General features: G+C 41.2%; 2 protein-coding genes across 2 annotated transcripts in view; one reads left to right on the top strand and one right to left on the bottom strand.

Annotated features, from left to right (window-relative positions):
- The window catches only part of TMEM238 (transmembrane protein 238), a 196,677-nt gene that overhangs the window by 93,144 nt on the left and 78,976 nt on the right, over positions 1-24,557 (top strand). The window lies entirely within an intron of this gene.
- Positions 1,039-24,424, bottom strand: LOC110081876 (germ cell-specific gene 1-like protein). Its single transcript, XM_020798974.3, has 5 exons — positions 19,043-24,424; positions 16,255-16,302; positions 12,528-12,680; positions 10,830-10,941; positions 1,039-7,922 (listed from the first exon to the last, which is right to left on the bottom strand). Exons 1-5 carry the CDS (start codon positions 19,350-19,352, stop codon positions 7,574-7,576), a joined length of 972 nt encoding a protein of 323 aa, XP_020654633.2. The 5' UTR covers positions 19,353-24,424; the 3' UTR covers positions 1,039-7,573.

Genomic DNA, 24,557 nt, shown 5'->3' with positions numbered 1-24,557 from the left:
TTCCAGAGTCTGGGAGCAGCAGCCAAGAAGGTCCTCTCCCGTGTCCCTACCAAATACACCTGTGAAGGCTTCCCCTTATAATCTTAACACCCAGACAGGCTCATAAAGGGAGACACGGTCCTTGAGATAGCTTGGATCCAAGTAGTTTAGGTCTTTATAGGTTAAAACCAGCACTTTGAATTGTGCCTGAAAACAGATGGGCAGCCAGTGGAGCTGCTGTAACAGGGTGGGTTATATGATCCCTGTCAGCAGCCCCAGTTAACAACGTGGCTGCAGCATTTGGATGGTGAAAGTTGTGTATATTTTAACTTTTTTTTTTGTAGTGTTGTCCAGTTTTACCTTGGGGAAGAGCACCTCATTTCGTTGCACCCACTTGTGAGCGCAATGACAAATAAATTTCTTATGTCTTATGTCTTATTTTGGACGCACTGACGTTTCCGAGCATTTTTCCAAAGGCAGCCCCATGTAGAGCACATTACAGTAATCTAGCTGGGATATAACTTTTGTTACCGTGGTCAGATCAGACCATTCCAAGAACAGCCACAAGCCAGTGAAGATTTGATGCTAAATTGGAGCTTTTCCCTCAATTTAAAAGATGCCCCTCCTTTAAAAAATGTTTATTTATACGTATATAACACATGGAGACAGGGGGTGGCAGACTTGTCTTTGGACATATGCTCGCTCATACAGGAGGGAATCATCTTTTCTAAGACCATGCCTTAGAAGTATCTAATATGAGACACCTGAAACCACTTCACACAGCCTGGCATCCTCCAGAAGTGGTTGGACTACAGTGTCAACAATCCCCTAGCTAGCTAGCTAGCTGTCTGGGGATTGTTTGCTGTAGTCTGCCCTACATGGAGGGCACCAAGCTGGACGGGAGTGGTCCAAAAACAAATTATGCCTTTTTGTAATCAATCACATTCTTTACATACACACTTGTGCAAGATTAATTAGCCTGCATAAATAATCAGAGAAGTTTTAAAATATTTAAGGTAACATTCAGGACAAGATTTAGGGGGCCTTTAAAAAAAAAAGAAGCAAGTTCGGAAATCAAATTTAGCCACAGAGTCTTTTGTCTTTTGTGTTAATGGTTTGCAAAAGCACACACCCTCAGTCAACACATGTTCGCAGGTACACTTTTCTAGATTTTTTAGAAATCTAACTGGAAAGTTAGAAAGTTGGGACTTCAGAATAATCATCTTGATTTCCCAACTGGATTATTTCCAGATGTGAGCAGCAAAAGGCGGGGGGGGGGGGGAAATCTGCTTTCCTTTACCAGCAGTGCCCCCTAGTGGATCATCTTTGTTTTGTAAGACTGGTGGACAGGAAATTGTAAATATCACCCTGGGATACAAAAATGGACCAACTAATTTTATTTCAAGCCAGTTTAAAAAGAGTTATGGAAAAAGAAAAATTAGCCCATAAGGCTAGATTATGCATTCCACAGTGCCAAATTCTGGACAAAGCCTCCATGTAGTTCAATTGTTGCATGATCAGTATCAGTGTGTGATTGAGGGGAATTTTTTTTTCCACATTAGTTTGCCTCATAATTCTATACTGCATAACTTTTAAATGCAGGACTAGGTCCTAAAGGCCCTCCAGATGTTAGTATATTCCAACTCCCCTCAGCCTCAGCCACCCTGACCAATTGTTGGGGATGATGGGAATTCTAGTCCACCCTCAGCTGTTAAACTACAGGCTTCCCACCTTTGTTTGAAGGGCTGTAGTTAAGACCGGTCCACAACCATTTCAAATATTTATCATGAACTTTTCTTCTTCTTGAGTATTTATAAAGCCGTTAGGTTTCTTTCTTGTAACTTATTATTTTTATTTATCTGTTCAAAGTCTGGGTTGTTTTATCAGTTGTTCTTATTGTCCTTGTTATTATTATTATTATTATCATTATTATTTTTATTATTAATAATAATGTTATTTTATTTTGGACGTCTTCCATATATTTATTGACCAGCTTCTCTTCTTTTCCCTATCTCTTCCTTTTTTTTTGTATTTTTTTTAAAATTTGGGCACTTAAATTTGAAATAAAAAGTTAAAAGGATTCAGATGAAAGAGCTGTGTTTTTCATTCCGAAGAGAATCATAATTTTCTATTATTCAAAACAGCAAATACTGTAGTCTTCAATTAAATGGCCAGCCTGATCCATTATTAAAGTGTTGGCAGGGGGGGTGGGGATATCTTAGGCAGCTCCCTTGCATGTCATAACTTGGTCAAGCCAAGCCCAATCTTTTCTGAAAGCTGATGGAGGCTGATAGCTGTCTTTATCAAATTTACCACTAATGGGATTGCTTCCTCCATGCTATGACTGAGAGGATTCCTCTCAGGATGGCCACTGATACGTTAGCAAAAAGGCTAACCAAAAGGGATGACAAAAGAGAACATTAAGAGTGCAATCTGACCGTGAAAATGGCGTGTGTTCAAACACATTGGAAAGGATCGCTTTGCAAGGAGTGATCTCCCTTAAAACAACACTTCCGTCCATGGCGTAATCACTTCAACCCAGCCCCCCCCCCCCCAAAAAAAGTAGTAGCCCTATTGTTGGGCCACAAAAATCCAGCTTGGGCATGTACCGGGGCCAGCTAGTTTGTCAACTCTTGGATGTTGTGTGATTGTCAGGAAATAGCTCACACCGGATCACACCAGAAGTGATCGGAAATGGAAGCTATCTTCTTCTCTGATCACACCCTGATTTGCACAAAATGGCATGTACTAATTTATACGTTTACATGCAAAATTACATGCACGTTTTTGTGATTTAAATAGAACTATAATGCATCTTACTTGATGGAGGGAGACAAGTGAACTATGTGACTGCTGGATTTGCCCTCCAGATACTCGCTTTGAATGGGCAACTTCAAAGCCCCTGACCCCCAACCCCCCCTCCTCGTGATCTATTTATCTTTTAAATACTGTATTAGGCAGGACTCCAAATAGAAGATACCTTCCAAATGAAGGCAAGTGGTAGCTTTTGAAGTGAAAGTCTGTCCTCCCTAAAAAAAAGGACCCAAAGAGTCACCCTAATGCTTTTCAGATCCAGATAGAAGGGACAATTTCACTATCCTATTTAGAGAACCTATACCTCTTAGGATCTGACCTACTATAAACTTTAAGAAACAGAGAAATTTTCAAGGCCTGTAAGTGGCCTTGGCTGATGTGTTTCATGTAGTGTTAAAAACACTTGTTATTGTTCTTATGTGGCATCTGATTAACAGATGGCCCGAATAGAGTTTTCAAAGTGTGTGGACTATTTAAGGAGGCCACCATTCAATGGGTTTCTATGAAGCTGGCACTGGACTTAGACTTTGCACCTTCTTCAGGGAAGGTACACGCGTTTGCAGGAAGCCATGATGGCTTGGAAATCCTGGGAATTGTAGTCCAAAACAATTAACTTCCCAAGCCCTGGGTCTTTTATTGAGCTCTGACTACTGTGGGATACTAGATCGCTTCTTCTGTCCTGCTACAAAACAACCAGATCTTAATGCATCCTGCACTGGGTTCTGATGTCAGTTATGGCATGTATGAGCCCGCTCACACTGAGCATTTGTTCACCTTTCCTTGCACCCATGATACTGGTTCTGCATCCTGGTGTCCACACGACGCAGGGCTGAAACTGGTATCAAGAGAGTAAATGTGGGACAACAACAACAACTTGCTTTCCAGTTTGTATTTTCAAAAACACTACTGGCTGGTAGGGTCTACTACTAATTTCCCTTCAGTGCAGGATCACTTCATGCGGACCTTAGTACTGCACTGTCCTAGGGGCTCTGTGGATGGGTGTCATTTGATGATGTTTCCTTCTGGGCAGTGTTCTCCTGCTTAATCACCACCCCTCTGGGTAAAACGAGGGGAAAAGGGAGAGTGTGGAATAGATCAAGATAACAGAAGAGACAGACAAAGGGAGAACACAGTTTGTGCTGGAAGTGAGACCTCAGGCTGTAATACTGGGCAGACAGTATTGGAACGATCCAGTGGATCTCAATATGTGTAGCAAAAAATAGGCTCACTATGGATTGACACAAATACCACCATGGTCCTCTATTCAAATCTTCAAGAAAAAAAATTCCAGAGTGACCCAGAGCAACCCCAGCATAACTGGGACACATGATTATGTGGACAAGACCCAAATTAGCAATCTGCCGCCATCACTGGGGGAACGCATGTATTGCACATAGAAGATCCCGGGTTCAATCCCCAGCATCTCTAGGAAGAAAACCCAGTCAAAATTTTGATGGACCAAAGACTGTGGCATAAGGCAGCTTCTTATGCTTCTGTGTTATGGTGTTTATATAATCTCAGTCCTCTGATTTGCCTTTCTCTCTATTGGGCCTGGAAATCATAATAACTGATTCTGTCTGCCTGTTCGGTCTCCTCTTTTTCTCCTTTTGAAATGAAGCAGATTGACATTAATTAATTCTTTGATTCCTTTAATCAACCAGTAATTAACAACTCTTGATCTTCTTTCCCACAGATGGGGGGGGGGGGAATTACACAAAATAAAGCGGATGAGCTAAAAGAAGACAGCCATGAATGAATATTTGTGAGGTGCTGTGTTGGCTGGATGTTAGCATACGAGGCCTTGTGTAAAGAGAAAAGCCCAGACACATAAGGGGGGGGGAATGAAATGTGCAGGGTTCAGTATCTGGTTGAAACAGACAATTTTATAATTGCAAGGGAAAATCAGGGCTACATTTCCTACCAGGCTACTTAAGGATTCATGTATTTTATACACCACATATGTAAAACTACTAAGCCCTTGCTCACTCACAATCTCAGTCACAAAATGAGCAAAGGAGAGGGAATATAAACTCGTGTTAGTGTAGTTTCACAATAGAAGGAAAGCTGGGTTTTAGTGTACTCCAAGATGTCCTGATTTCTAGAAAAGGTCCAAAAAGAGACGATGTCAATTATTCTTTCTCAAAAGTCCTCACTGCTGTGGCAAGAACAAGCCAAGATATGTATGCAACAGGAGGGAGGGGTGAAGATGTAGAGATGTGAGCAAATTGAACCAGACCCTCTTTTTCTCTGGGGAAGAGAAGAGTGAGATCTATTGTGGCAGGGAGACAATTCTCCTTCACACATTTGAAAAACCCATAAATGGCTGGGGGCAGATCAATTGTGGCAGCTAGAATGATAGCTAAGTTTATGAGAGATCATCTGCGTTTTCTAGTTATCTGCAGACCAGTCCTTCTCTGCAGAATTACTGCACAAGGAGAAATAAGTCCTGATGAGTTTGGTAGCACTTATATACTCCAAAGTCAATGCATGCAGGATTATGGTTTCACGTAAATGGATATTCACAGCCCTTATGTAACAGCTGTTGTTGAACAAAAGTTTTGCTCCAATGGGTTAAGCAGACTAAGAAGGAGGCCTGTTGGTATCACCAACATAAGCATCTACTGTGACATCAAAGGTTTGTCACGTTGGCTCTTTCCAATTGCTCAGAAATCTACTGGCTGTTGTCTTTGATAAAGGCAGCAGACAAACTGAAGAATCAAAGGATGCACAAGAGAATGAAACCAAGATGTCCTGCCACTTCCAAGAGGCACCTGCAGTGCCCAACCTGAGCAATGATCCCCTGCCATCCTGTGCTGCTAAATAGGAATTTAAAATGTACATATAAGGTCTCCCCAGGAGTAGCCCCACTTATCCTAAAAAAAATTTTTTTTTCAGTAGTGGCTATATCGTAAACTGTCTTGTCTAATGACTTTCTCTCTCGCTGTTTGTCTCTTACAATTTTCTTAAATATATATTTATATATATATAGAGAGAGAGAGAAACAGCATTACGAGAGAGGCTGCAGCGTAGGAACAGCCTCAGGCGTTTGGCTGTCCGAAGTGGGAAAAAGCATTATACAGCTTCTATTCATTTCAGTATGACTAATCCAAGCACAGTTTGATAGCAGAATATGTTTTAGGTGTCAGATTTATCCATGTTCTACTTTGCCCCAATTAAAAACAAAATCCACTCAGAATAGCCACCTTAGGGTGTGGTTAATGAGCAATAAGAACTGGTTTTGAATGGGGCTTTGCATATTTAAAATCGATCCTGACTACATGATGCATGTCGGAACCCACTCTTTTTTGCCCGAATGCGAGGTTTTTTGGAAGAACTTTATAATAGGGCTTGCCTTGCTGGGTTATACTCTCCTCTATCTATTACTGGTACATTCCCCCCAAATTTCTGCCCCTGGGTAACTGGCTTTGTTTGCGTGACTAAGGTGTCCCTGATTCACAGCCTGCCTGCCTCTCCACCTACTTCCCTTCCCCCCCCCCATTTTAGACCACCCAGTAACTAGAGGTCTTTGGGGAGTGTGAGCAATGAAACACTATTAAGGGGGAAAAATGAGGAATGACAGCAAGTAACAAAATACAAAGCCAGCAGTAAACAGTGAAAATATTGCCCCATGCCAAACCTCACTTCAAATTAGAAGCATGCCAGCATCTACAAGCACTTTTTAAATCATTCTTAAATTACCCGGGAGAATAACAAGATCTTCATCTGTTGCTGAAAATACTGTATTCTGGCACCTGGTGAGCCTCTCTGGGGAGGGTATTCCATAAAAAGGATGCAACTCTTTCTCGTACAGTGGGGTCTCTACTTAAGAACGTCCCTACTTAAGAACAATTCAACTTAAGAACAGCTCCATTTGCTAAATTTTGCTTTTACTTGAGAACAGAAATCCAAGATAAGAACAGGAAAAAAAACCTTTCCTGCTCTTTTTTTAACCTTAGGTCATCTTAGGTTTTAAAAAAATTCTCCCCTTAGTGGTAGAGTACGTATTAACCAGCTTTGCATTAGTTCCTATGGGAACTAATGCTTCAATGTACAGTACGAGCGCACCTCTACATAACAAAAAACAGCCAGAACGGATTAATTGGTTTTCAGTCCATTCCTATGGGAAATTTTGCTTCAACTTAAGAATGTTTCAACTTAAGAACACCATTCCAAAACGGATTAAGTTCTTAAGTAGAGGTTCCACAGTAGTTTCTATGGACGGAAAAGAGCAGATACGGATTAAATGGTTTTCAATGCATTCCTATGGGAAATGCAGATTCAACATAAGAACTTTTCAACTTGAGAACCACCTTCCAATACAGATTAAGTTCTTAAGTAGAGACCCCACTGTATCTCTTTTTAAAAATGGAAATCTCATGAGGTTGTCCTCAGGGAAACAACACTTCTGTGCATTACGAAAAGGCCACCAAAGGACTCAGGTAAGTGGGCAGGAGAACCCGCTGCACCCCCCCCATTGGTTCCCCTGTTTCCTCTGAGCTTTACAAACTATCCCTGTTGTAAGGAAAACACTGAAGGGAAGTTTGGTCTTGAGTGGGCAATTAAGAAGCCGTTACCTTTACCCAGATTTAATTCTAATTTGTTGATGGACTGCCATTCATTTTTGGACGTGGGCGCTGGATATGAGGGGTGCCGTGAGAAGCACCTGCGCTACCAAATTCACCACTCCGCCAATGGGAACGAACAATCAGATCGCTGGACAGAAACGGGCAACGAAAAGTGTTGTGAAAGAGGACTCCCTTCTCAACCCAACCATCTGTCCCTAGCAGGGCTCCCCATCATCCTCATCCCCAGCATCCCCACTGTAACCTCCAGCAAGCCCAGCATAACCCCCGGCATAGGCCTTACGACCCACACCCGCGGCTATAGGGCCTGGCGGGCTGGGGGAGAAATCTAGAGAGTCACTAACACTGAAGATGTATTTATCCCACAGGAAACGTTCAAGGTCGGGAGCCAGAGCCGGTGAGCCTGAGCCTCGGAGGCTCCCCGTAGATGCTGTGTGCTTCTCAAAAATCCGCCGACGGTACTTGAACTCCAAGATGGTCTTGGTATAGGTGTTGAGGGTCAGCACGGAGGCTGACATGCAAAGTGTGAAAGAGAGCCAAGCCATTCTGTGGGAGAGAAAAATCAAGGAGGAGTTGATAGGTAGGAAGGAAGGTACATACAGAGGTCAGGTTCATTGTTCCATGGCTGTGTCAATCTCGTCTTCCGTCATGATCAACACCACTCCCTCAATCCCATTTATTTATTTATTTATTTATTTATTTATTTATTTATTTATTTATTTATTTATTTATTTATTTATTTATTTATTTATTTATTTATTTATTTATTTATTTATTTATTTATTTATTTATTTATTTATTTATTGGACTTATATACCGCCCCATAGCGCTACAAGCACTCTCCGGGCAGTTTACAATTTTTTTAATTATACAGGCTACACATTGCCCCCCCCCAGCAAGCTGGGTACTCATTTTACCGACCTCGGAAGGATGGAAGGCTGAGTCAACCTTGAGCCGGCTACCTGGGATTTGAACCCCAGGTCGTGAGCACAGTTTTAGCTGCAGTACAGCGTTTTAACCACTGCACACTTTGTCTTCCCCATCCCTGTATGGCTTTTAATTTGTTTGTCCAGTTTACTCAGGGACAACTTTTATTATGGATTTTCAAATAAATAAATAGTAAATCAGGACTCCACCAAAAGTAAATGCAAGATCTTGGCCAAGCCCCAGTCTTCCTGTCCTAGTCTCCTTTTCCTGCCCAGAGATGAGGAATTCCTTAAAAAAAGAGAAACATCCATGCTCCATTAGGAGCTTTTCGAAATTGTTTAGGTTTTCAGTTCCAACTTTTTAACTTCTTCTTGAAAAGGCATCAGGAAGACATTCATCACCCTCAGAGTCTTTTTGACATGTTATGTTGTCATCAGAGAAGTATTCCCTAAGATCAACTTCCTTTCAATTGCACCTCCCAGGTGTTGATACTTTGGGTGGAGATCCTGAGGGAGGCCAGGACATCTATGACTAAGAGCTGGACCTTCTCTCTGTGTTCACCAACTCTTTATGGAATGTTCTATCTATGGAGGTGTGCTGGGTCCCTTCTCTCCCAACATTCAAGAAGCATATAAAAACTTTTAATTTCAGGATATTCTCCCATCATAACTGTTGGTCACTTAGTTTTATTTTGACAATTATATTCTGTAATATTTGTTGTTGTTTGCTGCCATCTTGATTTTTAATTTTTTTTAAAAAAAGAAAACAGTGGGATTGGACTGTTTTCTTTATGTTTATTTTTATTGTTTGAAATTGCCCAGAGTAGTGGCAAGGCCACTAGATCAGTGGTTCTTAACCTTTGTTAGGTGTTTTTGAACTGCAACTCCCAGAAACCCCAGCCAGCAGAGCTGATGGTGAAGGCTTCTGGGACTTGCAGTCCAAAAACATCTGAGTAACAAAGGTTAAGAACCAGTGCACTAGATAGTGCGGTATAAAATTATCATTAATAAATACACTTTCTTCCTCCCCACAATTATCTTTTGGTCTGTTTTATAACTGAGAGAACTGGGAATGAAAGACAGTAATTGGCCTTTAAAAAACCTAAGCTGAACCCAATTGCGAGTTACCGTATTTTTCCATGTATAAGACTATACCTTTGTCTAAAATCTTTAGACTAAAAATTCAGGGTCATCTTATACACGGGAGTAAGCGAGGAGAGAACAAAAACAAGTGGAGGGGAAAGCAGGGATCAAAGCTATCCTGCAGCGCTTTGATCCCTTTCCCTCCACCCTTGCAAAGCCCCACTTATATTTCTTAATTTTGGATTAGAAAAGTGGGGGGGCGTCTTATACACGGAAAAATACGGTATGTGTGTGGTGGTAGTGGACAATAAAAACAAACTCTTTTAATGGTTGTTGTGGGTTTTTCGGGCTCTTTGGCTGTGTTCTGAACGTTGTTCTTCCCAATGTTTCACCAGACTCTGTGGCCGGCATCTTGTACTCTGAAGATGCCGGCCACAGAGACTGGCGAAACGTTACGAAGAACAACCTTCGGAACACGGCCAAAGAGCCCGAAAAACCTACAACAACCATTAGACCCCGGCCATGAAAGCCTTTGCAAATACATTAAATTCTTTTAACTTGTCTTTTGCTTGCAAAAAGTTAAATTAAATCAAAGAATAATCCTGTTAGAAAAAAGTCCAAAGACAGAGCAGTCCAATGCCAGCGTTTCTGTTCTATCCAAAAATGGCTATCCCAAAAAGGTTTAATCTGCAGCAATAGACAATTTGTTCAATTTGTTGGCTTATAATTTCTGGCATTTTGTATATGCCAAGCAAAATATCGCAGTTTAAATGTTACCCTAAAAGTCAATGTTCTAAAAGTCAATGTTAAGAGATAACTTGTCATTAGAAGCAGAGTCCTCTTAAGAGGTAAAATACATCTGTTTACCCTGGCCCAAGATTTTCTCACTTCACATGTTGCAAAGGAGTTTGCTTTTCTTATGTGATTTGTCGCTGGAAAGTAAGCACAGGCCTCACTTGCAAGTCTGATTGCCCAGGATCTACATTTTGAAGGAATCAGATGCCTGGAGGGAAAACATTAACAATAAGCAGGAAACAGGCATTTCCTTGAATATGTAGCCCTAGTTTTTGTTTGCTGGTCACTTCCTGCTTAGTTTAGCTGCTCTTGGTAGGAGGGGGAGTCAAATGGAAGCAATTGACTGCACACAGTAGCATGCTGCAAACAAGAAGCTATAAGCCACGGTAATTCTGGTTTATTGTGACATGTACTGTAAATCTAGCCATCATGTTCTGATAAATTCATAGGGACTTGAACACACGTTCTTGCAGAGTTAATAATGCTTTTTTTAATTTTAGAATTCCACCTTTCATCCCTGCCTATTATCTCCTTCTGTTTTCTCCACTTTTCATCTATTCGTATCTGTTAAAGCACCAGAAGAATTAAAAATGCAAGCTTTGAAGTAGAAGGGTCCACACTGTTCTTTTCTCCCATGCTGGTTACTCACCCAAAAGACCACCCGTAATACCACGACTGAGGCCTCCAGTCTTTCGGTCCCAGATTTACAGCCACCTGAAAGACGGTCATGTACATCATATGGGCTACCATGCCAAGAAGCCCTGTTGAGAAAAAATAGTTTAAAAGGTCTAATTCAGCATACTCGCAACTATACAGCTGGTAGAGCTCCATGGATTAGAGCATCTGCCTGCAGAGCCAAGGCTGGGGGTTCAAATCCCCTCTGTGCTTCTCGGGAAAAGGGCTAGCCAAGATCACCAAAACATAAGCAGAACATTGGGTTACATGCTCTGCTATCTGCAGCATTGGGCAAGCTACCGGTATGTAGTTCCTGAGTGCTACCAGAAGGAGGGACTCTGAATGAAGAAGAAAACGCCAAGAGGACTCCCATAAGCTATAATCAACTTCACAGTACAAATTTATTCTCTCCTGCTATAAACAAATAAATGCCTGCTTACTCACAGGTGAACCTGGCAAACATACAAGTAAACCAGGTGCCCTTACATGCCAGTAAATTGGTGATTGAAAGATTTGTATAGACCCTTCTTACAGGAGAGTAAACATCTCCTGTGTGAAGGAAAGGATTGCTTAAGTGAGAAATAAAATAGATTGCACTGAAGATAAGAACCTTTTAAGTGCGAGCCAGACTGTTCTTAATTCCCCTGTCTGGACAGGCTCATATTGTTAACGTTTCTACCCTTTGCTCTACACCATGTGGCTGAAACAGTTCATGTAGGAAAAACATTTCCTCTCGATGCTGGGGAAGAAATAAACCCATGCCAAATGATGCGTTCCAATAGGCTGTTTTAGACAGCTCTGACTGACAGCTTCAGAACTCCACATTCTTGCCTATGGCAATGAACACACGCCATAGATCGCAGTGTGTGAAATTGTGCCGGCTACCTTGGACTGCCCTTTACAAACCTCTCTGAGTGGCTTGCTGGGAACAGCGTATGTACGTGTAAGAATTTTTAAATCCACAGTAACCTCAACAGTAAGGTTTTCAATTTATGTTTTGAATTAGAAGTTGCATCAAGAAGGCAAGAATGCTTAATTCTTTCCTAAGTAACCATTTTTACCATTTGGCATCTGCAAATAAACTGGAGTTTCTTATAATACCTGTCCTTAGAGATAAACATTCAATGTCAGTTTCAGATGGATTTATTGTATGAATGTTCTATTTCATTTCCACAGCAGCATTTAAAAAAAAAAAATTACATTTTAAATGTATTTCATTGCATTTTTGAGCTGAAAATGGTGTCAGGACATGTGGAATATCTAAAGGATAACTGGCATTCCAATCTGCATGTTTAGTCCAAGAGGTGACAAGAATTTGCAAAAAAATCAGATTTCTCAAGGATCTGTGCTTGCATGTATCTCATAGCATGATATACAGAATGGCATTGGTAATGGAAACTTACTGGGATGAGGGTGGGTTGCAGTAGTAAAACAAATCCTTAAACATCTCACACAACCTCAGCAACTTTACTAGCAGATCCCAGTCTACCTTCTGCCCATGGGCAAAATGTCTGTTAGTTATGGGGTAACTAAGGGACATTAAGGAATTAGGGCAAGGAAACCCATGGACAATGAGTGTGATGGCCACTCAGGGTTGTACGTAGATAGCTCTTGTGAGAAGGGGAGGAGGTATGCAGTACATGGCGGATGAGGGCAGGATAGAGAGACGTACCTGAGAGAACAGTGATGACAGCAGCAAAAGCATTGATCTTCAATCCATCAATAAAGTTAGCATAGTAGACAGCATCCAAACACATCAGCAGGAATCCCACGCTCAGCAAGATAATATAAAGGAATTCTGAGGCAACAGAAAGCCACAATACCCCTGGGACAGGAGGGATGACAGATTAGTTACTGATGGGTCTCAGACAGTCTTTGGGGCAACAGATTTAAAACAGAAATGAGTGTTAACTCTTGAACATATTAATCCCCAATTCTTTTCAAGCCTTTGGTTGCAGAGCCAGAAATTTCAAGTTTGATTCCCCACTGTGCTTCCTACAAATAGAGTTGCCATATGTGGCCTTTGGCAAGCTGCACAGTCCTGGGGAGCCCCAAGAAGGCGGCGATGGGGAACCACATCTGAGTATTCTCTACCTGGGAAACCCTAAAAGAGGTTGTCATGAGTCAGAATTAACTTGATAACACATAATAATAATAATAATAATAATAATAATAATAATAATAATAATAATAATAATAATAATAATAATAATAATAATAATAATAATAATAATAATAATAATAATAATTTTAAAAAACTCCAGTCACAGTCAAAATTATAAAAATACCGACTGGCATTATATACCAGTGGTCACCGACTTTTTTAACTCCATGGACCAGATAGGGAAGGTGGGGCACACATACACCGTGCATGCGCAAAGGAATGGGCACGTGCTCGCGTGGGTGCGCACACGCTCACATGCATGCACAAAGGGTGCTTGGGGGTGCTTGTGTACACTCATGAAGGGATGGGGGTACACACATGACATGCATGAAGGGGTTGTTGGGGGGCAGGAGTGCATGCAGGAGGGGAGATCTGCCTCCGTAGCCTGGTCTAGCCCAGGCCACGGACTGACACTAGGCTGCAGATTGGGGGCTGGGGACCCCTGATATCACAGATTTTAACCAGGTTTTAACCAAAAACCTAAGTATCTGTTAAATATCAGCACAGTATGTATGCTGTTCCTAATACTGCCATTTTTTGTAGCTCTGATGGTATGATTTCTGAGATCTGCAACTGCTTATAGTACTCTGTGAAATTTCTTGATATTGTTCCCAAAGCCCAAATGACTACGGGGACCACTGAAGTATATTTATTCCAGAGGTGAGATGTTTCAATTGCCAGGTCTCTGTACTTTGTTAGTTTTTCCAATTCTTTATTTTCAACTCTGGCATCCCCTCGAATTGCAATGTCAGTGATCTGGACATTTCTCCGCACTGCTACTACTACTACTACTACTACTATGCAAACATAAATCATTGGTATTCGGACTCTACTCTGATATGAAAAATATTTAATAGCAACCTATTTTGTTGTGGAAGAAACAAATATATGTCACAGAGCTATCGTCAATTATAATCATTTTACGTTCCCAATAAACCAAACAAATAGTCCTAAATTCAGTTGGTAGAACCAGCAGCAAGAGACTACTGACCCATCTACTGAATACTGAGTCAATAATTACATAAATCCTGTTGATTCAATTCAATCAACCCTGAGTGCTCACTGGAAGGACAGATCCTGAAGCTGAGGCTCCAGTACTTTGGCCATCTCATGAGAAAAGAAGACTCCCTGGAAAAGACTCTGATGTTGGGAAAGTGTGAAGGCAAGAGGAGAAGGGGATGACTGAGGACGAGATGGTTGGACAGTGTCACTGAAGCTACCAACATGAATTTCACCAAACTCCAGGAGGCAGTGGAAGACAGGAGGGCCTGGCGTGCTCTGGTCCATGAAATCACGAAGAGTCGGACACAACTTAACGACTAAACAACAACATTGATTCAATGGGTCTTGCTCTAGTTAGTACTAACAGTTGTGTTCAGCCTACTGTGGCTTGTGGGAATTGATGAGGCAATAATATCAATAAAATACTCACTAAAATACAATCACCATGGGGGGGGTGTCCATGGAGGCATGGTAATTAAATTGAAGTACTGTATATAAATTGGTATCTTTGTGTACTTTCTTTTTATTAGTATTCTACATTTATCCAAATACAGTCGTGTCATCTTCTTATGGCTGCTGCACAAGAGTGGAGGGTGGGTTTTCACTTCACTGGAGCTTATTTTTGGGGTTGGGCTTATATTACGAGCATCCTGAAAAATCATACTAAGGCTTATTTTCAGGTTAGGTCTTATTTTCGGGGAAACAGGGTAGCTGTCCTCCCCCTGCCCGATGTGTGTTTTTTGGAGTTCCCTGGCCTCCAACAACCTTTCTTTATGTTATAAAAAGGCAAACAGCCATTCCTGGAGACCTTCAACAGTGCCAACTGCCTTTTAAATAGGCCACAGCTTTATCCTCTCATACACTTGTACTAATAAAATCATATCCAGGGGAAAAAATGTTGTGGCATCTTAAAACCCAACTGTGAACTTTTGTGGATACATCCACTTTTTTAGATGTGAACGCTGAACTATAAGAGCTAGTCTTTAAGGTGCCACAACACTTTGCTTTCTATTTTTGTGCTTTATTTTCATTTTTGTCTGGATATGCCCTGTAACGCTAATATGATTACTTCACTGAAAATCAAAAAGCCCAACAATTTTTTAAAAAACTGTAGATATACTTCCAAGTTCTTCTGGCTTTGTTTTGGTGTTCATGTATGTATTATGTATGTGTTTTGTTTTGTTTTTACATTTTGGGAAGTTTGTGTGACCTCTGGAGAATCCTAGGCACATCAAATTAATCTTGACAAAGTTGTGTACCCCTAAGCAACCGGATGAGGCAAACACTATGCTGAAATGACATGTCTCACCCCTTCCTTGGCAGAATTCAAGTATAAAGTTGTTCAGCCTGCGTTATTACTACATTCTACAATTTCATCAGTTCCCACACTTTAAATAACCCAATTCCATCTTGAAGCTTCAATCTCTGATTTTCAATGTTTTCTGAACGCACTCTGAGCAGCAAACAACAGATGACATACTACCCAGTGTTGTTTTATGGGTACTGCATGCTCCATATATTTTAAAATACATAATCGTGGATCTAGAGGAAAATTAGTAGATAGCCATTTATCCACTGTGATTGCTACTGTTTTCAAGAAAATTTGTGGGAGGTGTGCGGGCAGATCGCTATCTTGAATGTTATGACAAAAGCCAATACAGAGGAATTTGTTTTTCTCAGTATGTATGTTTAAACCTACCTTTTAGGGCATGAACTATATGATACAGCCCTAGGCTAAATCTTCCGCTTCATGTTAAAAAGATTTTACAAAGCTGGTCTACCATTAGAAAGAGTGAGGCAGGCATCAGATGCTGGGAGGCATGAAGTCACTTGTGGACTGAGCTATGCACATCATCCAACCTATTTTTTGCCTTCTCGGCTGTTTCTTAAACGAAGTGGAAGTATGCCACCCCATTGGCAGCAATGGATTAAGGTTGAGCTGCCAAACTGACTTTTCTTTTCTTTTTTAGGTTCATAGAATGGGAAGATGTTCACAGAACATCTTGATTTTTCACCGTAGGCAGCAAAATAGCTTGGCCCAGTTTCTCAGGGTTGGAAAGACCACAGCTTGTGGCTATGAAAAACATCAATGCAGTTGGACTGACAGGCAGTCCTTGGCTAAATAGTTAGTGCTCATCTAAATGGATAAATAGTGTATTTCGGTAGGAAATGGCTTTATGATTTTGGTTGCTTCCCATTCATTTTGTTTTTAAACATTTGGGCTGGGTCTCACCTTTCTCTGACTCCGGGGGCAGCTCAATGAAACTCCGGCACTTCTCCCCTAGCATAGGGATGGAAGAGACACAGAAGACAACAACAGTTTAGCCACATATGACCATATATTCATTTCAACATTTGTCATCCCTCGCCTGAGAGAAAGACATTTTTCTATTCCTCCTGTCCATGTTAAACACCCTTTAAAATACCATCACCTTGCCTCTGAGCTGGTTTGATCTGAAAAAGAATGCACTCCAACAAGAACAAATAGGATAATAAACCCAGTCATCCAAAGGGTGGTTGAAATTTTAGGCCTAGCAAACTATGATACCTGATGGAATATGAGCAAATAAAGCTGATACAGCATGCAATTCAAGTGGTACATCTCAGAATCCCTTGCAAAGAAAGACACAGGTGATAATCAGGACCCGTTTTCCCATTGTGTAGAACACTGGTTCTTAACCTTGGGTTACTCAGGAGTTTTGGACTGCAACTCCCAGAAGCCTTCACCACCAGCTGTCCTGACTGGGGTTTCTGGGAGTTGCAGTTCAAAAGCATCCGAGTAACAAAGCTTTAGAACCACTGGTGTAGAATCAGAAAAATGCTTCAGGTGCAGATGAGACGGATATATACTCCCCGTTGTTTCTCCTGAGCCCAGTTGGTTACCTATTTTTAAAGACCAGAGCCATGTATGCCACTGAGTCTGCCCTCCATCCCCTCAGGTAGCTGGCTGCTGTCAGTTATGATGGAAAATGCTATCCAGTCAACTAAGATTCAGCTGCCAATCCAGTTGGCTTCTCTATGTAGGGCAGAGATGCCATTTTGCATAGTAGGAGCATCGATGATGATTATGGTGATTTAATTGGTTGCAAGAAGTAATGAGTAATGCAACAAGTTCCTTTTAAAATGTAACCTTGCAAACTCAATTTACAGAACATGGCTGCCTCACACAGGCTACTCTTCATGCGTGTGCATCTCTTATAATGTCAGGAGCTGTTTGTTGCTCGTGGCAGCTCATTGAAGAGACTGGGAACTTTGAAATGAGGATAAAGATGGCTGCAATGTGAAAAAAACACCCAATTCACATGGTAATGAGCTCATGAAGAGAACAAACAGGTTGCAGGTGGAGTCATTTACATTTGTGTAGGTGAAGAATTCAAAACGTGTAACTAATTGTTGCAGAACTGAACAATAAACAAACTGTATCTTATTAAACTAGCATTCACCATAAAACATTAATAATAGATTAACATGCTATAAACAATGAGAAACGAAATGTCTATTTCTATGCCTACCTTTCCTCTCACATCCTATTTCAATCCACCCATTTCCTTGTGGACTCTTCTAATTGCTGTGGAATTCTCTTGTTATCATTATATCTCCTTGTCACAGCAAAATTGGCAGCCAAAATGAGACTACACTGAGATGAGATGAGACACTGATTCCAATTCCCTATCTAGAAGTTTTCATTCTTCAGAGGAAAAAACTGATCCTTCTAACACAAATTTGCCTCCATTCATATTTCTCAAATTAGCTTGCATTTGTTTCATAATGGGAGTTTACTTAGGTCAAGAATTGAAAATGTATAGTTTTTGTAGGATTAGCAATAAACAGGCTGTATCTTATTAATTAGCATCCTCGTCATATGTTAATAATAAATTCTGCTATAGACTATGAAAAGTAAGTAAATTGGGAAATAGGACAATATTGTATGTCTCATGTTTCAACCACATAGCACTGAAAGATTTGTGCTGCCTAAATATTCTACATGAACTGAGAGATACATGAGGGAGGAATCGTCATCATACTTGAGGGAACCTCCTACATGAGCAGAAAGACAAGTAAAATAAAATATTTCAAAATAATTAGGTAAGGAAAGCAGAATGAAGCGGCAGACTGGCCCCCAAAGCAGTCCAGAACAGGCTATGGTCACAATCATACAGTACCCAGTATCTTTTGAGAGGAAAACAATGGAAAATGGGGTGTGGTGGCATGAAGTGTCCTGGCAAAGAGCCAGTCTGCCAAAATGCTGGAGCTGGAACGGATGTCAGGGGCCACTGAGTCCGCCCTCCTGCCAAAGCCCAACAAGACATTGACGATGGTCACCTCATGCTACACTACAACATGTTGTTGAAGGTCCCATAGGTTACTAATACATTTTGAATCCGCCTTCCTTTCAAAGAGGGGTGGTTCACAAGGTGCTTCTCTGCCACATTTTAATATCATAAAATCCCCATGAGATAGATTAGGTTGAGACAGAATTCACTGGCTCAGTGGTACCGAGTGAGGATCATGACTAAAGATTTGAACCAGTAGCACTCTGGCTGTCATTGCTATTGTTGTAACTGTAGCGCCCTCCCATCCCAGGGGTTTGCAGTGAAAGGGCAGACACTTGACATAAGAAGTTTGGAGAAACAGCAGAACAAATGGAAAATGGAGGCCAAAAAGGCGCAGACGAGGGAGGTGATTGCACTTACATGTGGAGGTGTAACAATACACTTTGCCCCTCATCCATCCATCTCGCATTTCTCATCTGTAAGCCCCTTGGCTTACGGATGAGAAAACATCCTTTTGTGGGATGGCATTTCCCAGAATGGCCTTGCTAGGTGGGGATTTTGGGGGGTGTACTTCAAAATTTTGAGCTTTTTTCCATTTCTGCTGCTGCTATACCTACTGTCACCCCCAATCTAATCCCCAAGTTCCTTTCTTGTCCCATAATCACTACATTTGCAATACCAACACTAGTAGCAGCAGCAACAGAAACCACACCATCTAGTACTCTGAAATATATACAACTTTCGTACCTCCATGATGTTCCTCACATGAAAGCCAGAAGCCCGTGTGAAAATATCGGAAAGCGTACTTGTCTTCGCCTGTCTCCCAGATGTACTGGACCACATGGGGATCCATGGTCACATTCCCGTCCATCGTGACGTTACTGTTGAGAGGTATACAGTTCCCTTTCTTGACAGCTGAGAGGCAGGGTGGTTTTACCACCTTGTGGATCCCTTCACACCAATAGCTGGTGCAAAACGCCGATACAGAGAAGCAGAGGGCGAGAGAGTTGAGGCCCAAGGACAACATTGAGCGAGCCCTTCGGCTCAGTTTAATCATGGTTCCAGGTTTTGGAGACAAATAAGGATCTGATGGTTTGAAACCTAACCCAATTGTTTAAATCCACTGGGGTGTCTGTGTGTGTGTGGAACCCTTCTATTATTGCATTATTCTGGTGTTTTCTTATCTCAGTAGACCATTTTGAATAAATCCCTGTTTCCAAAGACTAAGAAAACTGCCTCCCTCAAAACTGCAATTTTTTCCCTTCTGATCACGATGTGGTAGACCTTCCATTAAATATGTTCACTGTGTCGTTTCATGTCAGGATGGAAATTGTCTCAGAATCTCTAAGTTTAGGGTTCTGTTTTTAGTAAGAACTAGTTATTTGAGAAAGCAGAAGATTGGAACCAAAAACAAGTGAGGTTTAGGGCCACAGCAAAAAGCTATTCAGGTCTCTGGGAAATAAATTAAGGTGACCAAATTAACACCAAGAGGGCTTTGAGCCAGCACTGCTCTCCAGATTGTGACTGAAGTAATTATTGGAAAGCTGTTTAGTTCACGCTGTGTGCTTTAAAAGAAATTTTTAATAAGCATGCACGTATATTCACACTGATTATTAATTCCTGCTCCTTTCTCTGCAGAATTAATAAGAAAAAGAGATTCTTTAAAAGTCTTTTAAAAAACACAATTGCAGTACATTTACCAGATCGAGCACTCTTACTAATAAAAATGTTTAATCTCTTAAGATTTTTTAATGAGTGGTGAAGAGTTTAAACCAGACACAAAAAAAGTCTTTCCAAATTTTAGAATTGCACACCATTTTAGATTTCTTTCCCACATTTAACAGGGACTTTTTTTTTGAACAGAGATACTCCCTGTTACATGTGATGCTTGCCTCATGCACAAATGCAGCTGCTCTAGTTTGAATCCTGCAAAGATGTCTCAGAAACAGCCAGATTTGAAAGAGTTTCAAACATCCCCCCCCAAGGTTAGAATATTAGCTTAAAATGTGGATGACAGCATTCGCTTACATTTCAGAGTATGCATAAGCAACCCAAGTTTTCCTTGAGACACAGGGTTGCTAGTTCCGCCTTTCTTCTGCTAAGAGAAAAAGCTCAGAGAGTTTACAAAGTTCACCCCACCTCAAAAATTCTATCAATTCAAGGAGTACTCTTGGAAAAGCAGTGTCTGGACAAAACTATAAGCTCTGTTCTTTATAGCTGGCAAGTCCAGGTATATCAGCCACCTCTTCAGATTGTACTTCTCCTTTGCTTTTTAAATTGGCAACCCGACAGGGCAGCTGTTGCTCACAACGTTGGGCAACAGATTGTGGTGACAGGCCAGTTGCTGACCCTTGAGCTTCAGTCTTCAAATCTCCTGCAAATCCTTCTTCAAATCATATCCTGTAGCTGAAAGAAACAAAACATCTAGATTCTATAGACCTCAAATACCACCTCTCACCCTCTGAAATTTCCCTCAGTTTTCACTTATAATAATTTCATCATTTATGTCAGGGTTTTTCATCAGATTTTTCAAACTCTCTCAGAAACTCTCTTCAGAATCCAGGCTATCTGAATAGGGTTATGTGTCCCTGCCCGACCACACCCACACAGCTGTGGACTCTGGGGATCAGACAGCTCAGAAATCTGTTTGTTCGGCCTCCTTTAAGAATTATATCTTAATCCACTTTTCCTCTTGCACGAAGGAATCCAGTTTTAACCCTTCTGTCCTGAATCCATTGTTGCTTCTCTTCAAATATTGAGTCCAGGGCTCTCCTTACAAGGCTGTGGGTTAATTTTGCTTTTAGGGAAATGCTGCAATTACACCAAGCCAGAGGGCACAGTTTGCTGTGTTGAGTCTCATCGGTGCCTCGATATCTCCCAAGTCAAAGACTATCCAGAAAAAAACAACAAAATCCAAAATTCCATACAATGCTAAAGATGTTTAAAATAAAGCGGCAGAAAAGAGAAAAAATATTTTTCTGGAGGTGCCTCAACAAGATGGTCCAGTGTGCTTTACCGAAGAAAAGTAAAACTTTTTGGACAAAGTCTTTTCATCACTGAAGGAGTAAAAATACCAAATTCCAAAAAAGAATCCAAGACATCTACTAACACTAGAAGATGATGAGGTAGTCGTGATGGTCTTTCTCAGCAACAGATCACCCAACTCTCTTTCAAGTCACTCAGTGAAAAGAGAAGACCTAACATTCAAAACCCAGGAAGTTTTGGTTTCCTTTCCTTTGGAGATACTTTTCCAAGTCAAAAGAAAACTGCCCCAGAAAACTTTGCAGATGTAAATGTCACAGGTGGTATCCTGAATCTTCCGGGCAGTGTGATAGATGGAGAACAAAACATTCAATCAAATCCAACTTGGACCCTTGCTGGACAGAGATCCTGGAGGTCTGTCCCCAGTGAAGAATTGGTACTGAGCAGATGCCATTCTGACAAAACCAAGGACTCTTCGGCGAAAGGAGGATGTCCAGGAAAGTGCCACTCCCAAGGGTTCGGCGCGCGCACCATGAAAAATGTTCCCCAGTTGCTACACAACAGGAAGAATCGGGAGGTTCTCTCTGAGCCGGCTGCTCTGAGTGGAGAGGTGGCATGAACGGTGTGATAAATGAGCAGGCAGCTAAGAGCTCCGGCACCCGCCAGTGTGGTACATTCCCTGGGGGATAGAAATCAGGAGGAGAAGAGCTGCGGCGGCTGATTAAAAAACCTCTTCATTAGTGCCAAGGGGGTACCGGTGCCAAGGGCTGGGGATTAGCATCTAATACAGAGAAAGGGAGGTGGGATGAAGGAAAGAGGAGGGAGAGCCTCACAGAGTGTGCTTTGGTCTTCCCTTTTGCAATCATTTAGCTCCCAGGAGAAGATGAGAAATTGGATGCAGAGATGAGGGAGCAGCTGGGGTCGGAGTGGACAGAGGCAGAGAGAGAAACAGGGCACAGCGGGCAGGGAAGAGGGGGAAAAAAGAGAAAACTATATCAAAAGGCATATTGCATGGAGGTGTAGGCATAATAGGAGATGGGTCAATAACCAGTGGGAGGCATGCATGTTAATTCTTTCTTTCTTCATATCAGAGCATTAAACAATTTAAAATTATGGATGTATATGAATAGATGAAGTTCAAACACATTTAAAATATTAAAATGATTAGATTATTTTTCACCAGAAGTGGGCTACTTCAATAGCGCTATATTGGCCATTTACTGGATCTTCTGGAATAAGAGAGGTTCAGTTTTAGGGGCTAGATGATTTGCTAGCATTTGTTCAAACATTTTGTATAAGTGGCATAATAGGGAGATTAGACAGTAGTTTTTGGGGTCTGATGGTTCTATGCCTGGTTTCAACACAGCAATTACTTCCATCTTCTGCCATATGTTTGAATTTGTTTGCTTGTCCATCAGTTATTAAAGATCTGAAGGAGCCATTCCATTCTGTTTGCCCAAAAGGTTAAATTTGCTCAATCCAGATATCATCAAGTCCCATTGTTTGGCCATTCCTACATCTTCTTATGGCTTCCTATAGTTCCACCAATATGAAGGCAGTGGAAAGTTGATTGGAGTAACACATATTAATGGATGCATCCATCAATGCGACAGATATATAGTTATATCAGGAGGGAGAGATTTCCCCCAAATCCAAATTTTCAGCATTTTAAATTGGAAATCATTCTTGTGGAAAGATGCTCAGGCAGTACCAAAGTAACGCTGTTACTGAAGATGAGTTGCAAGTTTTTGCAAAGGTCAGTCTATTTGTGAATTACTGTTTTAGTGTCCTCCACTTCACATATATTTATCTCTATGAATATGGGAAGGGCAAGCGTGAATATATGAAGACAGGTAAAAATAAAATCTGGAAAATGAGTTTACCTGGATGAGGGAAAGAAAGAGAGATATGAAAGGTGTATTGAATTGTCCTCATCCTCATTATCTTAAAAATGCAGAGCTGGAAGGGATCCAATGGATCATCAAGGAGGCACAGAGGGGAATTGAACTCCCAGCCTCTGCAACCAGATACCTTAACCACTGAGCTATTTAGTAGATCATAGGCAGAATGATAAAAATATCCATCCAGAGAGGAATTAAAAAATAATATCCCTTCCCCTCCTGTCTAGCTTTGTTTTGTTTTTGTATGCGGTCTATATGGGCTTACTTTTTTTCATATGTTCTCCTACCCCCCTCCTTGCACATCTACACCCAGATGGCCACCCAACCACTGTGGTCCTAAATCATCCTTGCTCCACGTTCGCAGTCTTTTTGTCTCTGGGCTGTTTCTCTCAGGATTAACGTCCAGCTGGCAATTCCAGTTTGTGTCGCTTTCATTAAGATCAATATGTGAGAGAATCAAACCACTTTCACCAAAGCCGGCATGGACTTAAACACAGCAAAGTAATTAGAACAGAGAGGATCTAGCAGCTTAGGCTAGGAGCCAGCACCTTAGACTTCTTAAAAAAACAGAACAGAACAGAACAACACAAAACCTACAGCTGTGGGGCTTCTGGATGACAACAAGCAAACATACTGGGGTTTCCTTGATTCAGTGAGGAGCAAAGGGTAGTCATAGGATTGAGACTTGCCTTAGAATGAAAATCGGGGCATTTTAACAATGGCATTTTGGGATTATGAATCCAAGAATCTCCCAGCCAGTGGACCATTGATGATGATGGCTAGGGCAGTGGTTCTTAACCTTTTTGAAAGAAACGCCCCCATGAGCCATTGAGGAAGTTATCATCGCCCCCCCTCCCCGCGCTGATATCTTATTTATTTATTTATTTATTTATTTATTTATTTATTTATTTATTTATTTATTTATTTATTTATTTATTTGAGACACTTAAATCCAATGACCCCTGAAAACAAAATTCAATTCCAAGAAAATGAAATGCCCCCCAAAAAGTAACATTTAATGATTTAGTTGCAAGTGAATTTTAAGACGCAAAAAGAAATATAAAAAGGGCATAAAAACAAACTGCAGTGCAGGAACTAAAACTTTCAAGACGAAAACTCTGAAACTAAATTAAGATTGGAGGAAAAAATACGTATATTCATGCACACTGGAAAAAGGCTGCAGCCATCTTCACAGGTTTGGCTTGCTCCAGCGCCCCCCTACCGCCCCCCCTTCTGCTCCAGTGCCCCCATGCCGCCCCTTTTCGTTTTACCGCCTCCCTGAAAAATGAAATTGCCCCCTGGGGGGCATTATCGCCCACGTTAAGAACCACTGGGCTAGGGGAATTGTGGGAAATATAATCTCAAAGAGCAAGTATCCT

This window comes from Pogona vitticeps, chromosome 6 (assembly GCF_051106095.1).
Source record: "Pogona vitticeps strain Pit_001003342236 chromosome 6, PviZW2.1, whole genome shotgun sequence".
In the NCBI taxonomy this organism is placed as follows: domain Eukaryota; kingdom Metazoa; phylum Chordata; class Lepidosauria; order Squamata; family Agamidae; genus Pogona; species Pogona vitticeps.
This window is presented reverse-complemented; position numbering and strand designations above follow the sequence as displayed.

Excerpts from the sequence above, each read along its gene's own strand:
- LOC110081876 (XM_020798974.3), bottom strand. The coding sequence starts at position 19,352 with ATGATTAAACTGAGCCGAAGGGCTCGCTCAATGTTGTCCTTGGGCCTC. Across the intron at positions 16,303-19,042 it reads ATGTGAGGAACATCATGGAG|GGGAGAAGTGCCGGAGTTTC; the intron begins GTACGAAAGTTG and ends TCCCTATGCTAG. Across the intron at positions 10,942-12,527 it reads TGTCATCACTGTTCTCTCAG|GGCTTCTTGGCATGGTAGCC; the intron begins GTACGTCTCTCT and ends TTTTCTCAACAG.